Source organism: Ranitomeya variabilis, chromosome 3, assembly GCF_051348905.1.
Source record: "Ranitomeya variabilis isolate aRanVar5 chromosome 3, aRanVar5.hap1, whole genome shotgun sequence".
Taxonomy (NCBI): domain Eukaryota; kingdom Metazoa; phylum Chordata; class Amphibia; order Anura; family Dendrobatidae; genus Ranitomeya; species Ranitomeya variabilis.
Window position 1 is genome coordinate 278,602,814 of NC_135234.1, and position 18,514 is coordinate 278,621,327.

An 18,514-nucleotide genomic window follows, 5' to 3' on the forward strand; every position below is an offset into this window, starting at 1 on the left:
CTCCGATTTGGTGGGCAGGGACCCTCGGCCTCCGATTTGGTGGGCGGGGACCCTCGGCCTCCGCTTTGGTGGGTGGGGCCCGTCGGCCTCCGATTTGGTGGACGGGGCCCCTCGGCCTCCGATTTGGATGGTGTGGACCCTCGGCCTCAGATTTGGTGGGCGGGGACCCTTGGCCTCCGATTTGGTGGGCGGGGACCCTCGGCCTCCGATTTGGTGGGCGGGGCCCCTCGGCCTCCGATGTGGTGGGCGGGGCCCCTCGGCCTCCGATTTGGAGGGCGGGGACCCCCGGCCTCCGATTTGGTGGGCGGGGACCCTCGGCCTCCGATTTGGTGGGCGGGGACCCTCGGCCTCCGATTTGGTGGGCGGAGACCCTCGGCCTCCGATTTGGTGGGCGGGGCCCCTCGGCCTCCGATTTGGTGGGCGGGGACCCTCGGCCTCCAATTTGGTGGGCGGGGACCCTCGGCCTCCGATTTGGTGGGCGGGGACCCTCGGCCTCCGATTTGGTGGGCCGGGACCCTCGACCTCCGATTTGGTGGGCGGGGCACCTCGGCCTCCGATGTGGTGGTCAGGGCCCCTCAGCCTCCGCTTTGGTGGGCGGGGCCAGGCCCCTCGGCCTCCGCTTTGGTGGGCGGGGCCGCTCGGCCTTCGATTTGGTGGGCGGGGCTCCTCGGCCTCCGATTTGGTTGGCCGGGCCCCTCGGCCTCCGATTTGGTGTGTGCTCTGCCTGGGGCCACTGTGCTCTGCCTGGGGCCCCATATGCTGCCTCGGGCCCCTGTGCTCCGCCTGGGGCCCCATATGCTGCCTGGGGTCCCTGTGCTCTGCCTGGGGCCCCTGTGCTCTGCCTGGGGCCCCATGTTCTGCCTGGGGCCCCTGTGCTCTGCCTGGGGCCACTGTGCTCTGCCTGGATGTAGGACACTGGTGACGTCACTTATCTCCGGACATTAGCTCCGGACATTAGCTACGGACATTAGCTCCGGACAATAGCTCTGGACAATAGCTCCGGACAATAGCTCCGGACAAAGCCACGGAAGTTGGCACAAATTGCAGGAAGTAGTATTCTAGGCAATTATATATTAGATGTACAGAATGCAGACAACATGCACAGTATTATAATGGGAAAATAGTGCTAGCTAGGAAATATTCCATAAATACATGTTATGGTCTTGGCTACTAGTTTGGTAAAAGAAATATGTAGTCAGAAAAAGACTTTTTGGTTATTTAAAGGGAGTGTGTCACCTAAAACTGAAATTAAACCTTTATACATTCATTATACATGCACATTGTCCACTGAGTAGCCTGTCACGAGGGTGAATAATCCAAAAACGAGCATTCATAAGTACTAGTTTCTTATTAACCCTTTTAAAAATACTGTTGCTCACCTGAAAACATGCAATCCGCTTGTACAGCGACTGATAGGATCGTTAATGCAGACATAAAAATAATTGTTGTTGCCTCATAAGTTGGGATGAGCAGTCGACGACAAGATTATGTATAGGGACAAAACCAAGATATTAATGATTGTTCTTCCCTATACAGTTTTTGTCGGCTCATGGGAACTATCGAGCACATGAGATGGATCATCGCTCACTATCAAAAATAAGCCCATCTAAATGAGCCTTCGGTCTAATATAAGATGACTCCTATAGCATAAATTCTGTGTAGATGACTTTTCAGCAGTCGTTATTAGACCACATTCACATATTCAGTATTTGGTCAATATTTTACCTCAGTATTTGTAAGCCAAAACCAGGAGTTGAATAATCGGAGAAGAAGTAAAATAGAAACATGTCACCACTTCTGGATTTATCACCCACTATTGGTTTTGGCTTACAAATACTGCGGTAAAATACTGACCAAATACTTAATGTGTGAACTTGGCCTTAGGCAGGATTACAATGACAGATAACACATTTCTGTACAATAGGTAACACCGGATCTACCATTCACCATAGGTGATGATCACAGTTCCCCTTATCCTTCCTCTCCTCAGATCAGAGGAGTTGCGGATAAACCATTGGTGCAACCTGTGTAATTGAACAGGGGCCCAAGAGGTAAGGGGCCCACTACCACTTCCAAATCAAGTGGAATTGTGCAATATGACTATTGGACTGCAAAGGGCCCATATATTGTTCTTGCATAGGGGCCCTCTACTGTGTGTCCACTTCTGGATTATAGCACATTTAGAAAGTTTTTCACTGGAAAGTCAATAAGTCAGCAGTCTATAGCTGCCTATGTGTGTTTGACTGCTGAAAAGTCATATGTAGGGATGGGCAAACACATGGATGTTCAGGACCGGCGACCAGTTACAAAAAGTTTGGGTTCGGGTACCAGAACAGTACCCGGACCCCATTCACTTGAATGGGGGGTCCGAACATCTAGTGTTTACCACGCTGTCATGTGCATGACAGCACGGCAAACACCGCTTCTGATCAGGGGTAAAATCACCACCAACAGTCACAGAGTCGTGGTTCCCAAACTCAAATGACAGTGTGAGCACTCAGCTGTGATCGGAGGTATAAAGTTTACCTCCGGTCACTGGTGTCAGCTGATGGGACTCCTGCTCCCATCAGCTGCCGCCTGCTACCGCTAATAAGTGAGATCAGGAGCAGCTGATGGGAGTGTTCATCAACCGGCACCTGCACTGTAAGCAAATAATTGTTAAAAATAAAAAAGCCAGATGAAAACAATATTATATCCCTGGATAACGAAAAAACACACTAAATGAAAAAGTGTATGTTTACTTGGAATATATATTAAAAAGTTGTATAGTGTACACAAGAGGGGGTAGTAAAATGTATAGAATATACAATGTGGAGACAACAGTATCCTGTGTGATTCAATTGCAATATGCCCAAAAACCAGCGAAGTTTGATTTATGATGCTATGAAAATTATAACATACAGCGCTAAAACACCTGTGGAGAAAATGAGCAGTAAGTGTTAGTGCATTGTGTATTCAGGTATCTAGTAGGTTATTGCAGCCACCTAAAACAAAACTTGCAAAGTTATTATACTGCGAGCCTGTAAGGTAAAAAATAGAACAATAGAAGGGTAACAAGTTGTACAAAAAGTCTATTAACCCCTTAATGACCGCCAATACGTCTTTTAACTGACCTGAGATATAAGAGAATAGCCTCCCCATACAGGTGACAATCCAGCAGCCGTCGGTTGTCCACTATAGCTGAGAACTTGCTGCATTAGCCATGATCAGTATTTGCACTGTCCAAATCTGTTTAACCCCTTAGATGCTGCTGTCAAAAGTGACTACATCATTATAAATGATTAACAGAGTGTGGGGGGTTCCTCTTTAACCCAATTGGGGCCCCCAGATCATGATTGTGTGGTCCTGATGCTTGCCATGGCAATTCACGACCAAATAGTGGCCTTAGAGTTTGCTGGCTGTTGTAACCTGTTCAGAAGTTAGAGGCATTTAGGTGGTAAAAATCGACTTTTTCATTTCTTTCATACCACTTTGCATCAATTCCTGAAAAGCACCTGAAGGGTTAATAAAATACCTCACAGCAGTTTTCAATATGTCTAGGGGTGCTGTTTTTAAAATGGTATAACTTTTGGGGGTTTCCCAATATATCGGACCACTATAGGCACTTTAAACATAGATAGGTCCCTAAAAAAAAATAAATTTTGTAAATTTCCTTGAAAAAATGAAAAATTACTGCTACATTTTTTAAACCTCCTAAAATGCTAACAAAATAAAATGACATTTTACAAATGGTGCTGCTGTAAAGCAGACATGTGGGAAATATTATTTATTAATGTTTTGCTGTGGTATGACTATCTGGATTAAAGGGATAATCATTCAAAGTGTGAAAATTGCAAATTTTTTTACATTTTTCTCAAATTTGTGATATATTTTGTAAATAAACACAAAACATATCGACCTAAATTTACCATTATCATAAAGAATAATGTGTCACGAAAAAACAGTCTCAAAATCACTGGGATTTGTTGAAGTATTCCAGAGTTATTACCACATAAAGTGACACTAGTCAGATTTTAAAAATTTGGCTCCGTCACTAAGGGGTTAAAAAAGGACATCACTTCCTTATATACTGTCATTGAAAATGAAAAAGGCTGCAATTCGGCAGTATACTTTTTAGAGAAATTAACTTCTTTACCCAAGGAACAAATAGAATTTTTGAAAGATTGCATGTTATTCATTTTAACCCATAACTTTTATAGATTCGAGGAGCACTACTATGCCCAGCAGTGGGGTACAGCAATGGGGACCAGGTTCACGCCCAGTTATGCAAATCTCTGTGGGGCAATGGGAGGAAGACCATATATACCCTGGGGGCACCCTATGTGCGGACCTGGTCCTCTGGCATCGATTTATAGATGATGTCATTTTTATCTGGTCAGGAAGCCAGAAGTCCTTAAGTCAATTTTTAACTGATATTAATAAAAATGAGTTCTTTTAAAATTTTACTAGTAATGTCAGTAATAAAAAAATAATTTTTTTAGATCTAAATATTATTATTGAAAATAATCGTATACACACTTGTACTTATAACAAGACAACAGATGTCAACAGTTTCATCCAGACGGATAGTTGTCACTTACCAAATTGGCTAATAAACGTACAAAAAAGTCAATTCATGAGATTGCATGGGAATTGCTCAAATCCACAACAATTTAATAAAGAAGCTGAAGTATTAACTGCTAAATTTTTACAAAAGGGCTATGATGTAAGTTAATTGAAGGCATCAAAACATTATGTTGCCAGCCTACCATGCTAAGATCTTCTAAAAAAAAAAATAATTGGCAAAAAAACAGGAAACAACAGATTTTGTCCCAATTATAGTACAATACAATTGAAATGTTAACATCTTCAGGAAATTAGTTAGTAAATATTGGGGACCCTTAAGAATGATAAAATTCTGGGAGCCCTTATCCCTGAACACCCACGCTTTAAATTTAAAAAAGCACATAATCTGGGTAGTTTAATCGCACCTATGGTACAAAATCCTAAAGCCCATAAAACAGAAACATTTTTTGAGAGGACTTTGAGAGGATTCTTTCCCTGTCGTAAGTGCACTATGTGTAAACAAACACATACCCGTAAAGAAAAGTGTAATAACAAAAGATGGAAAAAAACTACACCATCAAGCACTTTCTCACATGTACCACAGAGGGGGTCATTTACATCATACAATGTCCCTGCAACAAATTATATGTGGGTCGCACTAAACGCCCACTGAAAGTGAGAATTAGCGAACACATTCGCAACATTAAACAAAAATTCCTCGGTCATCCACTTTCTAAACATTTTGTGGAACAACACAATAGTGATATACACTCCATTGTAATTATAGGCTTTGAAAAAGTGCCACCACCATGGAGAAATGGGAATTATATAGCAACAATAATGTGTGGAAACAAAGTGGAACTTCACCTTAGACATTATTATTCCCAAAGGACTAAATAGTGAAATTGAATTGTTTTTTTTATAACAAACAGCTGATGATGACCTCTCCTTTAAAAGGACCATTAGTGCACACAGGACCATCCCTGATGAAGGAAAGCGTACTTTCCGAAACGCGTAGGAATTAAATGGTCCCTATTGCACCCTTGACTGCGTATTCCAAGATAGGACCTCCGATATACCAGGCCTCTCTTACCACATTGATCCTTATACTCTCCCAACTAATTAATACCCCCTAAATTAAAAACGCAACACTTATTTCTTTGGATAATTTTGGCCACAGCGGCCATTTTATTAAATAACAAACATAAAAACCATTTATACATTTGTATAAAAACTCGAGGGGAGGGTTCTTGGAGCTAATAAATCTGGCACCTAATAGGCAAAGCCCAAAACCAACATGTAAAAAACCCCTTGTTTACCCCCAGCCGTAACCACCAGCTCGAGGGCACCATGTAACCCGTTTACCGGGCAAACCAACCCCAAAGCTCCCGAGGTCAAATCCCCGTCCAGAGCCAGTAAACCAAAGCCAGATCAGCCCCATGAAACCAACTCCAAGAACCCCGCCCCCCGCCAACCAGCCACTGTGACAGCAATGCAATATATACCCTTACAAAAACAAATCTTTTACCCCAAATCCCCAACTATTCCCTCATTACGGACCAAAACAAGGGAGGGTGGGAGGGCTTCTCAGGTTAGATATTCCAGCAGTAATGGCCCCTTTTCCCGCACTTTTCCATGACCCGCCCCCCCCCCACTAGACCACCCCTCTACTCCTCCCCATTTCCAGAACCAATCCCTTCTCCCTGCATTCACATTTAAAAATTGCTCTCCTGCGTTCCCTTGGAAACGCAGTCATGGGGGGCTTTCCTCAACTCCGTTCCTCCAGCCCCCCCTCTTGACTGCGTATTCCAAGATAGGACCTCCGATATACCAGGCCTCTCTTACCACATTGATCCTTATACTCTCCCAACTAATTAATACCCCCTAAATTAAAAACGCAACACTTATTTCTTTGGATAATTTTGGCCACAGCGGCCATTTTATTAAATAACAAACATAAAAACCATTTATACATTTGTATAAAAACTCGAGGGGAGGGTTCTTGGAGCTAATAAATCTGGCACCTAATAGGCAAAGCCCAAAACCAACATGTAAAAAAACCCTTGTTTACCCCCAGCCGTAACCACCAGCTCGAGGGCACCATGTAACCCGTTTACCGGGCAAACCAACCCCAAAGCTCCCGAGGTCAAATCCCCGTCCAGAGCCAGTAAACCAAAGCCAGATCAGCCCCATGAAACCAACTCCAAGAACCCCGCCCCCCGCCAACCACGAGCAGCACTGAACACCTCAGGCTCGCGAGTGCCCCACCACCGCCATGGCCCTCTCCACTCCTTCTTGTATTGCCAACATCCACAAATCCAAGCCGATATCGTTCAAATGAACGCCGTCGCTCCTCCAGTAATTTCCAACACCAGCCTCCAACTCAAAATGGCGAACCGCCAACCCCCCGTTACGAGAAACAAAACTCGCCACAGCCCTGTTTAGCTTCACCCGAGCCCTATTGATACCCTTCATAGAGCGTGCTGCCCTCCACGATTTTCTGGGCACAATGTCGGACCACACCGTAACCATCCCTGGGAAGGATACCCACAATCGCAATAGATCGTACCGTATATCCCGAATTAGTTCTCTCACCGGCTTAGACCCCAAATCATTACCCCCCAAATGCACAACAACAATATCCGGCGAACGATCCAAACTAACCGATCGAGAAAATTCGGTCAAAAACCCGCGCCAGGACATGCCCCGAAAACCCAACCAACGGACCACCACCGCCTCCCTCTGAAATCCCAATTGCCTACCATCGTGTCTAACATCAGCACGAATCGCCCCCCAATGCACGAAAGAATGGCCGAAAATCCACGCCAGAAGTGGGGTCCGCCCTGCAAAAATACAACAATGATTAATACCCCACTAAACAGATAACAAATCAGTTACGCACATAAGATAAATAACGATTCGACGACCACCTACCAATACGCCGAATAACCTCCGGGCCCAGCCCCAAACCAGCAGCCTCCGATGCTGCCCCAATTCGGAAGGAGTGCGTCCCAAATAACGCCGGATCCAAACCCAAAATTGTCAATGCTTGTCTCAAAACAGCCGTAAACTGAAAACGCGATAAAAAATCGCCCTGACGATGTCGCAAAAGTGGCCCCGACCTATCTGGATCCAAACCCCAATACTCTTCCAAACACCTATGAGGGCACATTGCCCCCCCAATCACTTTCCCCAAAACCACACGCCTTCCTTTCCCCAACTGATCAGTCTTTGACCGCCGGATCCAAAAAGCCACCCCACCTGACCAAAATTCAGTATCACCCGCCAACAAACCCCCAGCTGAAAACCTACTAGGGGAAACCAGCTCCCCTATTCTCAACGCCCCGAAAAAGGCTAACGAAAAAGCCAGTCGAAACAGAACAGCCTCATAATGAGAACTACAAACTTCCCCCAAAACTACGCCCAAACGTTCCAACATCCCGAACGATATGGGCCGCCGAGTGTCACATGTTGAAAAACCCCTTCTAAAACCTTTTAATGCCTGCCGAATCAAAAATTCCTTAGTAACATCAACAGAACCCTGAAGCTTGAAACCAAAAGCAACCCCAGCTATAAATTTACTCAACTTCGATACGGACCAGCCCCATTCAACCACCGAACCAATAAAAAGCAACAACGCCATCACCTTATCGTCATCCGATTCAACTGAACCCAACTGGTACAACCACCCTTCCCACAAATGCCACGACGCCTCATAACCTGACCACGTCCTTCCTGACACTGACGACTGTATCAGACGTCCTCCTCGTCCGCAACTATCTGCCACAAATGAGAAGGGCATGTCATTCCTGCATCTTCCGACTCTGGAGCCAACTCCCGGAAACGCGCCCACTGCAAACGAGACAAAGCATCAGCTATAGAGTTTTGCACACCGGGAACATGTACAGCTGAAATCCATGTATTCAACTCCAAGCACCGCAAAACTAACTCCCGAACCAATTTGATTACCGGAGGAGATGAAGATGACAGACTATTGATCACTGACACCACACTCGAATTATCACAATGGAAACGTATCCGCCTATCCTGAAACGTACTGCCCCAAATGAACACCGAAACCACAATTGGAAACAGTTCCAACAACGTCAAATTTTTTGTAAACCCTGCATCACACCACCACTCCGGCCATCCGCCAACGCTCCACTTTCCAGCACAATAGGCCCCGTATCCAACGCTACCAGCCGCGTCCGTAAAAATTTCACAATCAAAATCATTCAAGTCCTCCTGTTGAATCAGGGACCTGCCATTATAGTTGTCCAAAAAACGCCTCCAAACCACCAAATCCTCCCTGTGCTCCCTTCTCAAGCGTACAAAATGATGCCCAGACCGCACACCGGCCGTAGCTCTCGACAATCGCCTACAAAAAATCCTGCCCATCGGCATGATCCGGCACGCAAAGTTTAACCGCCCCAACAATGACTGAAGCTCTTTCAATGTAACCTTGCGCAGCTTCTCGCATCTCAATACCTCTTGCCGTAAGGCCAACAGCTTCTCCTCAGGCAGACGACACTCCATCTTCACCGAATCTATAAGAATTCCTAAAAAACTCAACACCGTAACAGGTCCTTCCGTTTTGTCACGCGCTAACGGCACCCCAAACTGGCCTGCTACCCACTCCATCGTAGCCAACAAATTGCCACACAGCAAAGAATCCGGGGGGCCAACAAACAAAAAATCGTCTAAGTAATGAATGACCGACGGAACCTGGGAAACGTCCCGAACAACCCACTCCAGAAAAGTACTAAAAGCTTCAAACAACGAGCAGGAAATTGAACAACCCATCGGCAAACACCTATCCAAGTAAAACCCTCCATTCCAAAAACAGTCCAACAGCGGGATACTATCGGGGTGAACCGGAAGCAACCGAAACGCCGATTCAACATCTGTCTTAGCCATTAATGCACCTGAGCCATACCTCCGCACCCATTGTACGGCAGTATCAAAAGAGGTATAAACCACAGAGCAGAGATCCTCAGCTATCCCGTCATTAACTGACTGGCCCCTCGGATAAGACAGATGCTGAATAAGGCGAAACTTGTTGGGCTCTTTTTTAGGAACCACCCCAAGCGGTGACACAACCACCCCCTCCACGGGTAAATCACTAAACGGCCCCGCCATGCGTCCCAGCTCAACTTCTTTTGCCAATTTAGCCGTAACCACATCAGGCTGCAAATTAGCCGACCTCAAGTTCTTCTTAGAAAAGGGGATAGCATGAGCCGGATGAGGAATTCTAAACCCCTCCGAAAACCCCTCACACAGCAACCTAGCCTTTTCCCTATCCGGATACCTACTTAGATAAGGGGCCATCCTTAGAACCTTCACCGGTGTCACCCCCATGACCGCCTCCCACTCCCGGTTTGCCCCTCGCTTTCTTGAAACACTTAGCCGCTCCATGTGAGGCACCTCCACAGTGGGAACAAACATGCTTGAACTTGCATGTGCTGCCATATTTGCATTGGCCGTCATTGAACTGCCAACACGTCCCTGTTTTGTCCTTAACCCCTTGTGACCCCTGACCCCCACTTCCTTGTCCCGACTGCTGACCGCTACTCCCTCCACCCCCATGAAAGGACTGCCCAAACCTCGTCGGGGCCATTACCTTCAACCACAAACCTATGTCTTTTTGTTCCCACTTTATCTCTGGCCTAATAGCCTTCCTCTGCCGAAATTGCTCGTCGTAATGTAACCACGCCTGGCCCCCGTAGGCCCTGTATGCTTCCCCTATCGCATCAACATAGCAGAACAAACCAGTACAGTTCTCCGGGAACTTCTCACCTATAACTCCCGCCAAAATAAAAAACGCCTGTTGCCAGTTCACAAACGTCTGCGGTATCAATCGCCAACGCCTCTTCTCCTCATCTTCCTTCTTGCTATCCTCTTTCTTACCCTTATCCAGATTAAACTTCTCCAGAGGCAACAAGGAAAAAATCTCTACATATTCGTCCTTCCATATTTTCTCCTTAACCTCTTTCTTTAAATGGGCACCCAACGGCCCCTCAAAACACACATAAACTTCCCCTTTAGCTCGATCATCCAACTTGATTCTATCCCCTTTATCCTTATCCGTCTGTAACGATACCGACACCCCCGCCGGTGACGCCAGTTCCACCCCGCACGCCCTATCGGATCCGCCTCCCCCCCCCGAACCCGTACCAGAAACCGGCAACCAAGCCCCTAACGGAGGCGACCGCACACCATCCCGGCCCTCCCCATCCAGTCTCCTCAGTATCTGGGACATACCCGCCAGGAGCTCTCTGACCCCCGGAACCCCTACGGTGCTGGGCTCCCCACTCCCCGCCAAATCGACCCCCCTACACCAACTATCCCCAACCCGAGCACCACTATCCCACCCCGCAACAGAATCATTTTCATACTCACCAAGCTGCGCGGGTGCTGTGTCCCCGCCAGCCGTGCGATCAGCGAACTCCCCCGGGTCGCTCCTGAAACCGGAATCCTCCGCGCCGCTGTGTTGCTCCAGGCCCGCGCCCCTGGCCTCCACGTCACCAGGGGGGACCGGAGCAGGAGAACTGGAATTTTCCCTGGACCTTCTGGGTGACCTGGACCTGGCAGCCGCCAGCCCGACTCCGGACCTGTCTTCTTGCTGGGCTCTCCCACGAGCCCCAGCAGTTGCCACCGCTCTTCCCCGCCGTGCTGGGCCAGGCTGTGGGGTTGAGGTACGCCCGCCCGCCGCTCTGCCTCTTGCCGCGCCGCCTCTGCCAGGCACCAGGGGTGAACCGAACCCCGTGGTACCCGCCGCCATTCCGCTGCTGGTCGCTGCTCCCGTCGCTCCCTGCCTTCTGCTCCTCGTCGCCGGCGCCGCAGACACCGCCGCTGCCCGCCGAGTACCGCTCCTGCTGGGCGCCGCCATATTGGAGCCGCAAACCGGAAGTCCTCCTGGCGCCTCCGGTGCGGCCTGTGTTCCCCTTTGCGCCTGCGGCGCCGCTGCTCCCGACCGCCGTCCAGCGCCGGCAACTCCGGCCTGAGGATTCCTGCCGGAAGCCGGGCCGGGGGAAGAAGGTGACCGCCGGCCCGCACATACCGCAGGGTCCCGGGAGGGGCTCCGTGGCCGGCGGTTGCTGCGCCCTCCGATCTCCGGCGACAGTCGCTCTGGGGGACGGGTCCTCCTGGATCTGGTCCCCTGGGCTCCCGGACTGCCCAGCAGAGATGCCAACTGGTCCTCCAGCCAGCCTCCCCGCCGTGACCTCGCCATCTCCCGCAGCTGCCCCAGGATTTCGTCTACGGAGGAGGCCATCCTGCACGTCTTCTCAGGTTAGATATTCCAGCAGTAATGGCCCCTTTTCCCGCACTTTTCCATGACCCGCCCCCCCCCCCACTAGACCACCCCTCTACTCCTCCCCATTTCCAGAACCAATCCCTTCTCCCTGCATTCACATTTAAAAATTGCTCTCCTGCGTTCCCTTGGCAACGCAGTCATGGGGGGCTTTCCTCAACTCCGTTCCTCCAGCCCCCCCTCTGTATCAGATGAGTGGCAAACACACAGCGGCTCCATGTTGTTGATGACGTCACGCCAGGTCCTGACCTGACCATCGCACACAGCACAGCAAGGCAGTAAACGGCAGCTGGCTGATCGGAGCTCCCACACGCCGCCAGCATTTCTCTGCCGCCCGCACAGCTTGGAGAGAAGAAGCGACGTCGCTCAACAACAAGGTAACAGCGGCGCGTTACAGATTTCCGACCCGGTTAATCTGTAATAATACGCGCCCTATCACCTTAATCCTTAGAAGCACTGCCACCGGCCGGGGCATCTTCTACTTAATTTCGACTACTGCATGCATGATTTGACTTTCATAGGACTCTCTACCTTGGATCAAAGATCGGGAAACTCACCCAAAATCTGAGGTTTAGGCTATGTGCACACGTTGCGGTTTTTACCGCGGAACCGCAGCGATTTTGACGCTGCGGGTCCGCAGCAGTTTCCATTGCGTTTACAGTTACATGTAAACCTATGGAAACCGCAATACGCTGTGCACATGCTGCGGGAAAAACCGCGCAGAAACGCAGCGGTTTACATTCCGCAGCATGTCACTTCTTTGTGCAGAATAGCGACGATTCTGCACATATAGGAAAGCATTGATCCGCTTACTTCCCGCATGGGGCTATGCCCACGATGCGGGAAGTAAGCGGATCATGTGTGGATGGTACCCGGGGTGGAGGAGAGGAGACTCTCCTCCAGGCCCTGGGAACCATATTTGTGTTAAAAAAAAGAATTAAAATAAAAAAATAATGATATACTCACCTCTCAGCGCTGCACGCGGCCGTCCGGTCGCAGGGTTGCTATGCGAGCAGGGCCTGAGATGACGTCGCGGTCACATGACCGTGACGTCACGAAGGTCCTTCTCGCACAGCATCTTTGGAACCGGACCGCCGCGTGCAGCGCCGAGGAGATTGGGACGTCAGAGGGTAAGTATAACCATTTTTTATTTTTAACATTACTATTGATGCTGCATATTGCTGCATGTGCAGCATCAATAGTATAGTGCAGGAGTAAACCCGCAGCGGAAACCGCAAGACAAACGGCGATAAATCTGCAGGGATAACCGCAGCGGTTTTGCCCTGCAGATTTATCAAATCCGCTGCGGGAGAACCCGCAGAGGACCCTCCCTACATGTGCACATAGCCTTAACCCTCTCTAACAGACTCTAATTGGACTCCTTTTTTAATAGACTTTTTTAATAGATATTTTGTACAACTTGTTACCCTTCTATTGTTCTATTTTTTACCTTAAGGTACCTTCACACGAAACGACATCGCTAGCGATCCGTGACGTTGCAGCGTCCTCGCTAGCGATATCGTTTCGTTTGACACGCAGCAGCGATCAGGATCCTGCTGTGATGTCGCTGGTCGCTGAATAAAGTCCAGAACTTTATTTGGTCGTCCGATCGCCGTGTATCATTGTGTTTGAAAGCAAAAGCAACGATACCAGCGATGTTTTACACTGGTAACCAGGGTAAACATCGGGTTACCAAGCGCAGGGCCGCGCTTAGTAACCTGATGTTTACCCTGGTAACCAGCGTAAAAGTAAAAAAAAACAAACAGTACATGCTCACCTGCGCGTCCCCCAGCCTCTGCTTCCTGACACTGACTGAGCGCCGGCCCTAAAGTGAAAGTGAAAGCACAGCGGTGATGTCACCGCTGTGCTGTTAGGGCTGGAGCTCAGTCAGTGTCAGGAAGCAGACGCTGGGGGACGCGCAGGTGAGCATGTACTGTTTGTTTTTTTACTTTTACGCTGGTAACCAGGGTAAACATCGGGTTACTAAGCGCGGCCCTGCGCTTAGCAACCCGATGTTTACCCTGGTTACCCGGGGGCCTCGGCATCGTTGGTCGCTGGAGAGCGGTCTGTGTGACAGCTCCCCAGCGATCAAACAGCGACGCTGCAGCGATCGGCATCGTTGTCGCTATCGCTGCAGCGTCGCTTCGTGTGAAGGTACCTTAACAGGCTCGCAGTATAATAACTTTGCAAGTTTTGTTTTAGGTGGCTGCAATAACCTACTAGATACCTGATTACACAGCGCATTAACCCTTACTGCTCATTTTCTCCACAGGTGTTTAGCGCTGTATGTTATCATTTTCATAGCATCATAAATCAAACTTTGCTGGTTTTTGGGCATATTGCAATCAAATCACACAGGATACTGTTGTCTCCAAATTGCATATTCTATACATTTTACTACCCCCCTCTTGTGTACACTAATCAACTTTTTAATATATATTCCGAGTAAACATACACTTTTTCATTTAGTGAGTTTTTTCATAATCTAGGGATATGATATTGTTTTCATCTGGTTTCCTGTGCGCAAATCTAATATTTTTTAAATTTCTTATCTTTTTGACAACATGGTGGTTATTGTCTACATTTGCAGCAATAGGACACCTTATATGCTAGCACTGCTGTAAATATACATTTTAGCTAAAAATAAAAAAGCGGTGTGGATTCCCCTGTATTTTTAATAACCAGCCAGGCAAAACTCAAAGCTGGGGGCTGAAACTCTCAGTTGTCAGCTTTAGCAAGGCTGGTTATCAAGGATAATGGGGTCCCCATGCTGTTGTTTTTTCTTAAATTATTTAAATAAATCGTTTAAACCTAGGATCTCATTTTTGACAACCAGCCAAGCTAAAGGAGACAGCTGGAGGCTGGTATTCTCTGACTAGATATTGGTCACCCCAGCCTAAAAATAGCAGCCCGCAGCATCTATTGGATACGCCAATTCTGAGCTTTGCCTGGCTCTTCCCATTTGCCCTGTAGCGGTGGCAAGTAAGGTTCATACTTGTGGGGTTGATGTCACCTTTGTATTGCCAGGTGGCATCAAGCCGATAGCTTAGTAATACAGGGGAACCCATGATTCATTTATTTTCAGCGCAGGCTGATGAATACTCCCATCAGCCGCTCCTGCTTAAACCTCCGATCATAGCTGCGGGCTCTCGCTGTCTGTCCAGCGGTGATGATTTTACAGCTGTTCAGAAGCGGTGTTTGCCACTCTGTCATGCACATGACAGCACAAGAAACACCCGGTGTTTGGGGGGCTGAACCCAAACAGTAACGCTGACTTCCTGGTGAAGTCCATGTTCGGTGTCCGTACCCGAACAGTAGGTGTTCGGTACGGACGTCCAACTTTACTTTTCAGGTTCGCCCAGCTCTAGTCATTTGTATGGAACAAATAATAGTAGTCCAGAATTAGACTTCATAACCAGTGCAAAAATGGCAAAATTTGCAGTATTTATTACATTTTTTAAAAGATCGATCTTGAAATAGAAATTGTTTTTTAAATTCTTTTTAAAGGTAACACATAAAAAATCTTCCTAATTAGTGATGAGCAAATGTTCTCGGATAAGGCATTATCTGAGCATGCTAACCAAGTGTCTTCGGCGTTCTCGAAAAATATGTTAGACAGCCGCAACTCATGAAGTGATTGCCTGTGTTAGGGCTAGCGGAACGCACCAAATAATTAGAGAAAATGAATAGGGTGCGTTCGCAGCCTGGGGTCCACAGCGCAGAGATGGAACCTGCTGCTAAGCAATGACGGACTATATGGCGGTACAATGAGGATACACACACTTGTTAGCTGTGTGAAAGAAGCGAACCCTGTTGCGTCACAGGGCCGCAGTACCACACATAACAGAAATAATAAATAAAGTAGCACGAGAGTGCATGCGGTGCCGCACTGGCGGATGCCACTAACAACCCAGACTTGGGTTTGGAAAGCGCGGGCACAGCAATAGACGCTGTTTGTGTCAAAAGTGTTGATAACCCCTTTCTGATATTGGACGTACTATCCCGTCGAGATGGGGTGGGCCCGTATGACCACCGACGGGATAGTACGTCCAGCGCGATCGGCGGCGCTCACAGGGGGAGCGTGGCCGATCGCGGCCGGGTGTCAGCTGACTATCGCAGCTGACATCCGGCACTATGTGCCAGGAGCGGTCACGGACCGCCCCCGGCACATTAACCCCCTGCACACCGCAATCAAACATGATCACCGTGTGCCAGCGGTACAGGGAAGCATCATGCAGGGAGGGGGCTCCCTGCGGGCTTCCCTGAGACCCCCGGAGCAACGCGATGTGATCGCGTTGCTGTGAGGGTCTCTTACCTCCTCCTCGCTGCAGGTGCCCAGATCCAAGATGACCGCGGCATCCGGGTCCTGCAGGGAGGGAGGTGGCTTACCAAGTGACTGCTCAGAGCAGGCGCTTGGTAAGACTGCAGTGCTGTAAGTCAGATCGGTGATCTGACAGAGTGCTGTGCAAACTGTCAGAACAGCGATCTGTGATGTCCCCCCCTGGGACAAAGTAAAAAAATATAAAAAAAAATTTCCACATGTGTAAAAAAAAAAAAATTCCTAAATAAAGAAAAAAAAAAAAAAAAATATATATATATATTATTCCCATAAATACATTTCTTTATCTAAATAAAACAAACACAAGGGAGGGGATGATTAAAGAGTGACTTTCATTCACAACACACACACGTAAACAAGTGTATACTAGCGCATGGCCATGTGGCCATGCGAGCCTTTTATAGCTGCAGCAAGTTCAGGACCTTCCCAGAGGACCAATGAGAACTGCTACAGTAACTGAGCAACTTCAGGACCTTCCTAGACCTTCTCCACTGAGCAGGCTCCACTGCGGCTGATGCAGAATGAGAGACCGCAGCAGACATGGCTCGAGATTCCCCCTGTGCAGCGGCGGGAAATCGACTCCTAACAGCCTGTTTGTTAGAAAATCCATGCATATGTTGCAGCTGTCTAACAGCCGAGGGGACTCGAACATATTTTGCCAGCAGGCTGAAAACACTCGATTAGCATTCAAGCATGCTCGGATAACACCTTATCCGAGAACATTAGCACATCACTGTTCCTAATGCAAATTACCCAGAAACTAACCTTAAATTTGCTGACCGATTTTGCAGTGGTTTGAGTTATGCAGATGCAATTAGAACAATGACAGTGTGCCAAGTCATTTAGGTGCACGATGATGCATACAAAGTACTAACTTTTCACAACGGTCTATAGGTACACATTTTTAACTGCAACTTAAAATTAGACATTTTTAAGTATTTCTGGCTGTATATGGCTACAGGCACACGTCATCATACTGTGAGCAGTAGTTATAAGCATGTTCAGCACTTTGACTGACAGCTCGTGGTACAGCGAATTGTGTAGAGTGAGATTGCAAACAAAGTGCTGGGCTTGCTTACAGCGGTCACTCACAGTATAGAGAACGATGACTGTAGGTGCTATGTGCATGCCCCCAATTACTTAAGGGTCCCCAGTATGAAATAATGTAATTTATTCATGGCAATCACACTTCAGTAAGATGACAGGGAAGCATTGTAATAATATTTACCTGCAAATTAACACATCTGCAGGTAAATAGTGTTTTTCAACAGGTGACAGGTTCTCTATAATGGTGTTCATTCCAATCAGCAATACACAGATTCCCAGATTTTCTTTATTACCTGGCAGCTATCTTTTTGAACATGTCATAGGCATTTCCCAGATTGGGGTCCAAGTCTTTAAGGAAATTGTCGAACGTTGACTCATATCGCTTATATATGTCATCACCAATTGTAGCTAACTTTTTCCCCAAAGTGTCTATATTACTGTTGAAAAGGAAAAACAATAAAATCAATATTTATACATTTTTTTTATAAAAAAAATTGTCATTTACAAAACACATACCGGTATATGATAATTATACCTGTTCTATCTGTTACGTAAAATGGTTGTTTAATGACACACATTGAAATATGACTATGGTGTGCCATCACCTTCCGACTCTAAAAGGTCTCACTTCTATGACCGTCACTGTGTGCTGTCAGAACCAGGCAGCCACATTGGGACCACTGGAAAAAGGTGAGTGGAGCCAACATGAAGTGACATACTTTCCACATACAACTGCCATTTCATTCTAGTGACGGGTGGGATTTTCCTTGTGACGCCAGTATGCACGGTATTTTTGACAAGTGGGTTCTTTAGAATAACAGCTGTAGTGATGTGTTTTCTTCTATGAGCACTTTGTATATAGTGAAGCAACATGAAAAAGAGGTGATAGCAATTCTTTAGATCAGTGGTGCCTAAGGTGTGCAGCAGGTATGTAGAAAAGACAATAGCAAGTAGAGAAATGCTCCATCACAACTATACATACAAATATAAAAAGAAAATATTTGCGGCATTGATAAAGTTAAGGAGACCAAAAACAACACAATATTAAAACACTTATAATAGAAAGTTGTTGGAGTACAGACATAAGAAGTGCACCCCCGTTATAGACTGCTAAAATGCAGGACAGATTTAAAGAACTCCAACTATTCAATATGAATGAATATAGAATTATTGGACATGATATACATACAAAATCCGGTCCAGAATAAATTATTTATAAAACTAGATGGCAGCACGATTCTAACGCATCGGGTATTCTAGAATATGTATGT

General features: G+C 47.3%; 1 protein-coding gene and 1 long non-coding RNA gene across 5 annotated transcripts in view; one reads left to right on the forward strand and one right to left on the reverse strand.

Annotated features, from left to right (window-relative positions):
* Nucleotides 1-18,514, reverse strand: part of BAK1 (BCL2 antagonist/killer 1) — a 336,138-nt gene that overhangs the window by 63,315 nt on the left and 254,309 nt on the right. For all 3 annotated transcript variants that reach the window (XM_077295505.1, XM_077295504.1, XM_077295506.1), the window contains exon 4: nt 17,537-17,680. In XM_077295505.1, the coding sequence (XP_077151620.1) occupies nt 17,537-17,680 (144 nt within the window). The remainder of the gene's footprint in view (nt 1-17,536; nt 17,681-18,514) is intronic.
* LOC143815847 (uncharacterized) overlaps nt 1-18,514 on the forward strand; it is a 155,208-nt gene that overhangs the window by 58,133 nt on the left and 78,561 nt on the right. The gene's annotated exons all lie outside the window — the stretch shown is intronic.